Source organism: Pecten maximus, chromosome 12 (genome assembly GCF_902652985.1).
Source record: "Pecten maximus chromosome 12, xPecMax1.1, whole genome shotgun sequence".
NCBI lineage: Eukaryota > Metazoa > Mollusca > Bivalvia > Pectinida > Pectinidae > Pecten > Pecten maximus.
The window spans coordinates 13,025,096-13,036,766 of record NC_047026.1 but is presented as its reverse complement, the minus strand read 5'-3'; the positions used below and the strand labels follow the sequence as shown (position 1 = coordinate 13,036,766).

At 35.1% G+C, this 11,671-nt stretch overlaps 1 protein-coding gene across 1 annotated transcript; it reads right to left on the bottom strand.

Moving 5' to 3' along the window:
* Positions 1–2,556: 2,556 nt before the first annotated feature.
* Positions 2,557–11,671, bottom strand: LOC117339482 (PRELI domain-containing protein 1, mitochondrial-like). The gene is made up of 4 exons (XM_033901092.1): positions 11,547–11,671; positions 10,567–10,683; positions 8,249–8,471; positions 2,557–5,704 (listed from the first exon to the last, which is right to left on the bottom strand). The coding sequence occupies exons 2-4, from the start codon at positions 10,653–10,655 to the stop codon at positions 5,390–5,392; spliced, it is 627 nt and encodes a 208-aa protein (XP_033756983.1). The 5' UTR covers positions 10,656–10,683; positions 11,547–11,671; the 3' UTR covers positions 2,557–5,389.

Genomic DNA, 11,671 nt, shown 5'->3' with positions numbered 1-11,671 from the left:
CTTTAGTATGTTTTTTGTTGACCGATATCTAGAATGTCAGATCTACTGGAAACACGTGTCGATCTTGGTGTTATCTCTGCAAGGTCACCACAAACCATATCACAAGGTTCCAAACACCACATTGTAAAACTCTGGACAAATGAAATCGATAACGAATTCCTGATAAGGAGGAACAAGACATACTACTAATCAGCTTAACTATAGGTTACAATTGTTTTTTTTTATGTATCCATATGTAATCTTGGGAAAACAAAATACTACTGTGTGCCTAGGAGATTGTACTGATTCATCGTTATGGCACTGCAGCAGATAAAAACATAATCAAAAATATAGATTACTTGTTTACAATATAATTGAGGAAAGTGGCATCATTCTTGAACAAGCTGTAATGGTATAATACAATGTACATTTGTATTATAAGAAAAGGAAATTGTAGTCCAGATAAAACACAAAAAGACAAATGCAGTATTTTTTTTATCATTCCGTGGTCTTACCAGGCATAATTTTATTTAAGACAAGTGACTCCTAGTTGAGTACGGTTTATATATTGTTTAAATTGGCAAAACTTTTCCAGCATGCTCTACGGCTGGAATACAGAGGCAGAAGCTCTAGCTAAAATCGAGAGAAACTTGCGGCAGGCGCAGGGTCACCTTACGGGGGTTTTGCATGCCCTACAGGGTCGCTATAGAACTACAACATAGAGTTATCATTTCTACGGTTGTCGTAGCAATTGGCACACCGTAGTCGAAGAGCGGTTCCACGGTAACCTTACGGTGGCGTTACGTTGTGTATACCAGTCAGACTGGTCACATGGTCCGACGCCATATTTGCCTCTCCCTTCCCTGTGGACGCCTTGCGGTTTCCTTTCGACTGCCTTACGGCCGCCCTATATAGCTCACCATGTGGCATCAATTCAAAGGCCGTATGGTAGCCGCAGGATTTCTGTCTTCAAAAGTTTAACCTTTGTACTGACAAATCAACAAATGTGACTACAGTATTTGAACTAGCTGCGATAACGTAGCTCTGCACGACTGGGACAATTTCTGACAGAGCAGTGTAGGCAGGGTATGAATATTCGTTCTATATTTGAACTTCCTCCGGAGGCAGACATAATTGAATTATGACGCAAGAAATATTTTGTTTAATTTTAGAAATTTTGAATTGAAAATGGAAGATTGCCTGGAGTCTGCTCGGGAAGAAAGTCTAAATCCCAAGCAAACCACAGGTACTTGTGGACATGATTATGGTGTTTTTAATTTAAATGTAACATTTAAATTAAAAACACCATAATCATGTCCACAAGTACCTGTGAAGCAAACACTCCCAAGAAGGAAGCAGTTTGTTAAATTTGAGCTTGATTGGTCAATTAAATTTGAGTTATGCAGAAATTAATTTTCTATTCAATGACAGTGACCTTAACCTTTTGACCCTGAAAGGAAGTCCAAGCAAGCAAGTTTGAGTTTGAACTTAATATTAGTTATTGTTCAGTAATGATGATACAGCTCAGCCAACAAACGAGCGATATCATTACAATATTCCAATTCAATCAAAAAGTTTATAGCAGCCTATGGGTTCATACTTTATACGGAATTGTCAAATTCCCAAGATTTTTCAGCAAGAGTGATTGACTTTAGGCGAGATTGTTTTGTATCATGTTAGAAACTTGATCACAAGTCACATCAACAGTTTTTTTTTAATGATAAATCTTGCAGAATGTAGAGAAATGTAATTTACCATGGCATCTCAAAGTCAAAGAGTTTTATTTTACCATGATAATCTAAGACAGAAATTCAAGAAAGTTTCAAAGCCTCTGTGCCAACTTTTTAGACTTTTCAAAGAATGACACTTGATTTGGAGACTTTCCCGGCATGACACTGAATCCTAAGATTTTCAAGGCATTACCGGGTACATGTACATTGAATTCTAAGATTTTCAAGGCATTACCTGGTATATGTACATTGAATTCTAAGATTTTCAAGGCATTACCGGAACATGTACACTGAATTCTAAGATTTTCAAGGCATTACCGGGTACATGTACATTGAATTCTATGATTTTCAAGGCGTTACCAGGTATATGTACATTGAATTCTAAGATTTTCAAGGCATTACCAGGTACATGTACATTGAATTCTAAGATTTTCAAGGCGTTACCTTGAACATGTACATTGAATCCTAAGATTTTCAAGGCGTTACCTTGAACATGTATATTGAATCCTAAGATTTTCAAGGCATTACCGGGTACATGTACATTGAATCCTAAGATTTTCATGGCATTACTTGGAACATGTACATTGACATTCTAAGACTCTCTCATGAAAATGTTGAAATGCAAGGATTTTTTATATCTGTATGAAACCATGTCATACTTTCTGTCAAAACAAACATACAGAGTATTGATAAAGCAATACATGCCCTCTACCAGCCCCACGATAAAAATAGTAACAGTGACCTTGAACTTCACCCCAAAACACTGAAACTGTAACTTGTCGGAGATATCATGGTCCTCTATCATTGTGTGTAGGTAGGGGACTTATGAGTACAAACTGCACAATTGTTTCTTTGTAAATATTTTTTATTTATAAATCCATGTTTATAACAGTCAAGTTTGACAATGACATCAGTCAACTACAAGCACTAAAACATCTTCTCACACATATAAAGTATATCATACACTCACATGTTTACAACTTGAATAGGTAAAATGCTATCAATGTTTTCTTCTCATTGTCGATTACCTGGCAATTTTCTTACATTAACAAGTGTTCATTATTTCCATAGGATGTGAAATGAAGCTGCAATAACGGTCGATAAATCCTAATTCATGATCTACGTAGATTCTTAATGAAATGGAAAAAAAGGCTACCAGGTACCTAGCAAGAAATACTGTGGTGCCTACTGCAGTAAGCTCAATGAAAAATCCAGGAGGAGCGTGCAGAGGTTTCCCCATCCCTATCTTCCTTCTTAACTTAAAGTAGTAACATTGCTTTATATGTATTTTGACACTATACACATGTTGAATACATGCCACAAATCCTAAAGTTACAGTTGTCGAATCCTTGGAAAATTCCTGGGTCGACCTCTGTAATTTGTTATTCCTAAGTGTTCATGTAATAATCTAATACAAATCATACAATTCTCTGAAGATTATTTACAGAAAACATAACTCATAACTCAAATAACATAAAGCAATCCCTAGGGGCAAATCTCATACATGTACTAATCTAATAGTGACAATAAGGTCAGTTATCAAAACAATCACAATCAATCTCTCTCTGATTCACACTAAAACAGGGGCTTTGGTTCTGAGGATATACACATTCTTATTCTTTTCCTTTGATAGAACACAAAAAATCTTCATTGGCAGTGTGCTATTTCACTACTCTGAAACCCAAGAACTGGAGATTTGCTTTTATATTTTTCAGTAGTGTAGGAATGTACAGGTTCGGCTTGTTGAGTTTCCAAAAATCTGCTGAAGACAGCTGTTATGTGTAATGTAGCCACTATCAAAACCATGTGTTCCCTATACACTGTTCATGCATCGCGATACTTAACGATTATGTTGGGTTAGAATCTTACCGGATTGTCCTAATGTTGGCCCTCAACCTCTTAAAGGATACATTTCAAATGAAGATGACATTTTGTGACAAACTTATAAGTTATCTATCATTAATGAGTTATATAATATAGAACTACAATACCAGATTTAACATAACAAGCATAGGTGGTCAACAACTTGAGGGAAATCAGAAATCAAAACTGTTCACAAAATCTCATTAATGTGCAATAATGGTGGCATTTTTGCAAAGAATATAAATACATGTACATGTATATGGAATGCAAAAAAAAAAAAACCCAAAAAACAGATGGCCATATAAATGGAAATTAGCATAAATCAGGTTTGATATGGTAGGTACATATGTATATATTAGAAGATTTTATTTGGATGAAATTATATACTTTGGCTCAATAAAGCCCTGTTGAACACATCTTTGAAATTCCCAGGGTTGCGTTTACTTATGATCTCTGCACCTTATCAAACCCTTGAATTTTGAAGTTGTGTAACATTATATGACAAACCAAACTTAATAGACCTGAAATTAGATATACATGTATATGATGTACAAGGAAGATTTTCAAATATAATGAAGTTTTTTATCTGTATTATCATTCATTGTGACAAACTAAGCATATCAGTAGAATGAGAACCTCGGTCAAACTGACAATAATATGAAGTGGTCTCTCAAAAAAACAACCATAATGTAACATTTAGTCTCTCTTCCATTTAGAGATTGAGAGTACATGTAGCACATCTACACCCTGAAGCCAGCATACGAACTGACAATGCTTCATTACTGGAAAATGAAAGTTAAACTTACGTGAATTACATTCAAAGCTATGAATTACATTTAAAACTATGTTTCTTCACTTGCATTGTCCTGAATTTATTGTCAAGGTTCCATGCCTTTTGTGAGGTAGACATATAAATACATATATATAACAATGCAGAAAATTATTTCCTGTATAATCCCTAGACTATTAAAGAAATCATCCTAACAACTATACAGATTTAACATTTTTTTTTATTAAATCACTCTCTCTCACACATGCACGTCATCACAAAGAATTTCAAAAATAAGCAAAAATGTCACTCCCATCTAATAAATGTTTCATGAGGTTACACATGTATATTCATATAAGTTTCACAGGACTTAGCATTTAGTCCAAACCCAAGAACCATACAGGACAGTATCAGATACATGCACATTGGTTGCATACACTGTTACGACATGGTCATGGAATATGGATTATTCCTAAGACCTTTCAGCAAACCTAGCACTGAACCAGCGAACAGCTTTCATGTAAAAAAACAAAATGACAACAATTAGCATTAGCATTAACAGCACTATCAAATCGTAACTGAAAGATTTAGTTAGGTAACCCCTATATAAGTTGATTAGGTAAAAAAGTCAAACAAAAACTCTTCACAAGATTAAAACAAAACAGAACAGATTATTTTGAAGTCTTCTAGAAAAGAAAGACAGCCTATTTTACTTATTTTAAGTAAACAGAGCTTTTCTGATCTCTGATGTATAAATCATAAAAATTAATATTCTTGAAAAAAAAATTCTTCCGAAATATCTTTTTTGGATAAATTTCAGATAATAATTTGTCTTCAATTTAACAAATTTCATCTGCAATCATGTTTAGAAAATATCACTGCTTGGCCTAGCTCTTTGGCTTTAATAACACAAATAAATCTCTCAAGTTTATAAAAACAATGAAAATGATTTAAGTTTAAAAACTATTTCAGCTTCCAAATATTCATCACCAGCCACGTCCCATTAACATATCTATCCAAATCATCCACACATCAATTTACAGCAGTATTAAAGTTTAGGTGTCTTTTGAGCGACGCTTTTCGTTGCACGAATTGCCTTTCCCTTTATGTCATGTTCCTTCAGCAATGGCACGATACCGGGATTACTTGTAGGGTCCATCGGTTCCACTTTAAACAGTTTAGTTAAGACACTATGAAGTTCTCCACTTGATTTTCCAGCGCGGCGTTTGAAGTTTTGATAAACTATATTTTGTATGATTTTGCCAAAGAAGAGCTGATCTGAATATATCCAAGCACTTTTATCCTGTACAACTTCATCAATTTTCTCTGGGTTCGCTTTGTAAACACATTTTTCTTCAACCACCTGAAAATGTAGAAAACATCATTGAACAGTTAAGATGTATAAACATTCTTGGTTATTTTAGTGGACTGAGCTGTCGACACCACAATATCATCCTAAAAGATTTTTGTTGACAAATTTTGAATGAAGTTTCAAGTTTTGGGCAAACTGTTTGCGCAACATCACTCATGTTCAGTACTTCTGATTTATACCTTCATCTGTTGGGCTGAGAAAGGCTGAGAAAGGCTGAGAATCTTTTTGAAGTACATGTCTCTGAAAATGACTGGTTTGAAAAGTAGGGTAAAAAAAACATGCCCTCATGTGTTTATTCACCAATAAAATGATATAATACACTTAACTCCCTCCCTTATCTCTTTTAGAAAAATTGGCCTGAGAACAAAGTAATCAATTTTATTTAGCATAACATGAAACATTTGTGAAATACATTATATACCAGCTATTATACACAATAGATCACTAAATTGGAATTGAAAAGTAAAATCGAGATAAACAGATATTTGACATTCTTGAATCTGAACAGCTTTGTGTACATATATGCACTTTATTTTTAAGACTTTGAGATTTTGGTATTTCAAAGTGTGTATGTAGTCTGTATGGAATAGGGGAGATAATCTTCCAGATTACATGTACATTTTGGGAATAAAATGCTTAAAAAAAAATCACCCAAATGAAATCTCTTTAAAGAAAGCTAATCTCTTCTGAAAATTTATCAAAAATGTCTAAAAAACACATAATATAATTTCCAGATCATTTTCTTTTTTGACAAGAGATCTGATCCCAGAGGGATTCTAGTGCCCACCTTTATATATATATACATATATATTATGTGTATTGGTCAAAAAGTTTTCTTCCTTCGTCATTTGTGTTGCCAAGTTATATATCTATTTATTAGCACAATGTATCATATACACTATGTCTTGGTGATCCGAAGATATAGATTTGAATTTCCTGTCGTAGTTGTACCGAGAGAAATAAATATTATGTGTATTGTTTATATATATGGCTAATTTTTGTTCTTTTCCCCCCCCTCGTTTTTTTATAATTTGAACTTGCATTCGAGGTGTAATAAACAAACTTCGCAAGAATAAAACATAGAATTTTTAACAGTCAATTAAAGATGATTTGGCACAACTACAGACGAAGGGGAACCTTAGTTTTGAGAAACATCCACAAAGTATACTTTTCAAGAGATAGCTTTAACAAATTTCAAATGTAAAAATTAAAGACAGCCACGTGCATCTGACGGCCATCTTCTTTTTCCGGTCAAAAATCTGAATTGATTTGGGATCAAGGGGAACCTACACATGAAGTTTGACGAACATCCCTCCAGTACTTTTCAAGAAATAGCGATAACAAACTTCAATTGTCAAAATCAAAGAAGCCTGCCTGTCAGCCATTTTGTTTTTCTGATCAAAAATCTAAATTCAAATGACACAATAAGGGACCAACGGGAACCTACACATGAATTTTGAGGAATATTCCTCCAGTACCTTCCACGAACAGTGATAGCAAGGTTTGTTTACGGATGGATGATGGACAACTGACGGACACAGACCATGGACACAGGGCGATTTGAATAGTCTACCATCTGATGATGGTGGGCTAAAAATAATGCATAACTTAAGTTTTATTGTACAGTAACAGGAGAGAACCAGAAAAGCTATGTACATAAATGGAAATAGCGTTTTAGAAATGTTTTTCACCTCAAGACTAAATCCTGGAAGCTAATCTTTTATGTATAATATATCTTACAGTCTACCCTCAAACTGTCGCCACCCGAATCTACCGACAGCCTCGCATACCTCTACCTAAAGCTCTGGAACGAATTTCCCCTATATAATTCCCTTTTAAGTTCGCCACCCTCGCATACCACCATACGCCATGTTTGTTACAATACAAACGTCCCAAATTGCTACATATTTCCCTCAAGGATATCGCAATTTTATTCTGTTTTTGGTGATCGAGGAACTCTTTAGTGTTCTATTTATAGACATAGGACATTTCCTGTTTTCACTTGCAAATTGTACAAGTGACACAGCTCTACGCTTTTACGATTTTCTATCGCTGAGGTAGATCGATATTAGGATGTTGTTTTTATCATGTCACATCCACCGAAACTTATGGTTTGGTTTGGAATAATAGCATGGCTGATTTATACTTACTTTGTTTTCCTATAGTGTATGGTATGAACGTTTGGCTTCATCAGTCTAGGTGGAAAAGCCACTGCCGAATACTTTCGCATAAATTTCGACAGATAATAAAGGATGGCATGCGGCAAAAGCAGATCAATGACTATTTCCAGAAATTTGTGACTTAGAATAATTGACTAACGAATCTACATTATGTACATGTACAGTATACTGTAAATCGTGTTAATGTTGTTACGGCGAGATTATCTGGTTAACGTTGAAAATGAAAACTCCTTATCCATTCCATGGTTGTAATTTCCATAATTCGATACTATCGCCACCCTCGTTATACCGCCATAACTGTCGTGGACGAAATGTGGCGATATAAAGAGGGTAGACTGTACTGTGCTATACTTACAGCTAAATCCCTGTGACCAATGTTTCGTGTGTAGGTGATCATAGTTTTCGTTACTGGGTCCACAATGGATTCCTCTATAACCCATGTCTTCTTGTCTCTGTTACGTGTCAGTCTGTTCACAACCTTCTCTGCGTAGTTAACTGACTTATTGATCAGTCTCTTTGTGAAAAGTTTCCCTTCAATAATCTGGCGGGACAGCACATCCTCCGAAATTATGTGTTTACTGAAACGATAATTTATACAATTCATATTCTGGCAAAAATTGTTTGTTCTGATTTGCAACAAATGGTAAAATTCCCACATATTTCCGGAATTGTTACTTTTGCATATTCATGAGCGGCATTTCACTTTAGGCAATATCCTTAAACCTCATTTGATATACAGGTCAATCCATTCTCAAAACATCTATTGTGGTAGAAACAGGTCACACAAACTTGTAATTTTTGTAACTTTTCAAAAATAACTAACTCAAGAGAAAAAAAAACACCATATAAAACTAGCTTTAAAGATTTCGCTATTACAGTTATAGACATATAGAAAGAATAGTTGACTTATTAACAGTAAAATATCTTTTGCAAACAAAATTCTGGGTGAGTATGAAAACATAAGGGCTGGTCATGTTAGCAGAAATAGAGGTATCTTTTATGTCAATCAAAACTTTAAATGTAAAAGATATCTTCTTTTATGAAAAATGACTGAGAGTAAGGAAAGTGTGAAAATTGAAAAAGTTCACCCCTAACCTAGGGGCTTCATCATGGTCACCAATGACGTGACATCATTGTACACCAATATACCTAACCATGAAGGTCTCCAAGCTGTAGTACAAGCGCTCACCAATGTCACCATGCATAAACCTATATACACCCTCTCTAATCAGCATACTAGAACTACTAAAACTCGTCTTATACTGTAACAACTTTAAGTTTAACAACAAAAAATTTACAAACAGGAGGAACTAGTATGGGTACCAAAGTGGCCTTCTCATTTGCCAATATCTTTATGGGTGATCTTGAACATATGATAAAATGCTGAAAACAGCACCACACCAATATATGATTTGGACGGGAACCCTCGCCCAACTTGAAGCATTCTACAATCACTGCAACAACTTTGAATTCTATCACAGCATTAAATTCACAATGGAATACTCCATTCAGTAAGGCCTCAACACCACTGATAAACACAACTACCTGCATTACTCTTCCCATCACCCATCCCACTGCAAACGAGCAGGACCATGTGGCCAATTTCTCAGGCTACGCAGATTATGCACACTTGAATCAGATTTCCTCAGACATTCGATCCCACTTGTCAAAGCTCACCACCATCAGGAATACCCATCCACGGTACTTAGTCAGGCCTTCCACCTAGCACATGTCAGAGAGAGCCTCGGCCTTCTAAGACCTAAACCTAGACTACCTACCAAGGGCTTACTACTCGTACTCACAACTGACCACCGTGCCCCCAGGCTTGCGAAACAGATCAAAACTTATCAGCAAATTATTGCTACTATCCTACCTGACATTTTCCCCAGACCCACCTATCATAGCCTATAGAAACGGCAAAAAAAAAAAATCACCAATAGCCTGGTTAGTAGGGCTGGGACAATACAGTGATGCCCCGATCAGATACGTATCATGATACTAGTGCTATGATCCGATACATATCGCAATACATAGAGAAACCATAGTTATCCAGTTGTTCGCCATGATGTTTGGTTTGTTGTGAACGAGTATTTGTCAAACGCTTTCTGATTGGCCTACTGCAGCTGGCCTCAACCAATCATTTAACTGCTTTCACTTTCAGAGTAGCGCTCCGGTTTCCCGGAAATCGATAACACTTTCGTTTTCGACAATTGTCATTTAATTTGAATTCAAGTCTTTCCGAAGAAAATGCATTTATGCATTTATGTATTAAACAAATAAACAATAAGAGCAAGACACAGGATCAATATAGGTATCGTAAAATTGCCTTGGGATCGATATTGGTATCGTAGTGAAAGTGATCGCGATCCACCGGTGTATATCCAGTATACTACTGAATACACCAAATACACACCCTGACACCACTTTGGATCAATGTCCAAGGGTAATACATGTAGTTGCATCCCCAGTCATTTTTTCATTATATCTTCTTTTATGAACTGATGATTTTTTTTAATAAATAGAGAAATATGCTGAAATATTTACTAGACTAATAAAAAGACCCGTCATGTGAATACATTATCAGGATAGAAAAAATTCACAATTACACAACAAGGACACCATATAAAAAGTGAAAATTATACATATTAAAAAAATGTGATTTGTGTAATATACCTTTTGTGTAAGGAATATTTCTGCCAGTATGCAGTAGCAACTTGGTCCCATTGAAAAGGAAATAAATAGCTTCCTGTGTAGTACTTCATAGCTGCATCTGGAAGGGTTCTATATTACCTGTAAAAACATAATTCTTTTTTAAATTTGAATTCTCATCCTTCAAGATTAATCTTTTCACAAGGATAATTTAACAGATGTGCCATGCTATGAAGTTACAGAGCGTTGCTAGAAAAATAAAAGATGAAAAAAACATGTAAGGGTTTGTTCTGAATCTTATAAATCATAGTGAAATGAAAAAATAACAATTCATTCATTTGACTAATATTGTAACAGTGGATAAAGCAGTAAGTTCTGGAGTGCCAGAACTCTTTTTATCTAGTTGTACGATGTCTGCTTAGCGATCTCGGGGTCACTAGTTCGAACGCGAGCATTGGCAGGAGCTTTACCTTCCAATTACAACATTGTATTGGATCTTTCTTAAATGCTGGTCATAAATAAGGCACTTCCTAGTTAACTGTAGGTTCAGCTTGAATAGTTCTACAATGTGATATATGAAAACCAGATTTTTTGTAAAATTTTGAAATATTTTAATTTTGATTTTTCTATGGTAGATTAATTGTGGTATAATGCCATAATTGGTAATAAGATATAACATTAGTGAAATAATTAGTTGTGGGAGACCTAAAATAATAAAGGGAGATAATTCTGTAAGATTAACGACATTTATGTTTTATGAAGTAATACACCAACCAATGAAATTCTGTAGTTATGTTTCCGCGATATATGCATCAATAAAAAGAAACTAAAAGTTACATAACGTAATCAATTTAATTGTCATTATTTTTTGTAACGGTTTCTAAGCTTTGCAACTTCATGACGTTTGTCTCGTGTCCTGTCAGCAGTGTTTTGAATTCGGACTATTTCCGATGTGACTCGGACAATAAATACATCTTGTCCGAAATTGAAATAAATTATCTTACTGTGTAAATATGGAGTCGAGTCCTTCGCAAACGTGTCCAGTTTTTAGCGTATCGTCCCCGGTGGCGTGCTGTTTCCTCCTTGCGGTCACATTCAATCCTAGGTGCAGCAGACGCTTTAGAAATTG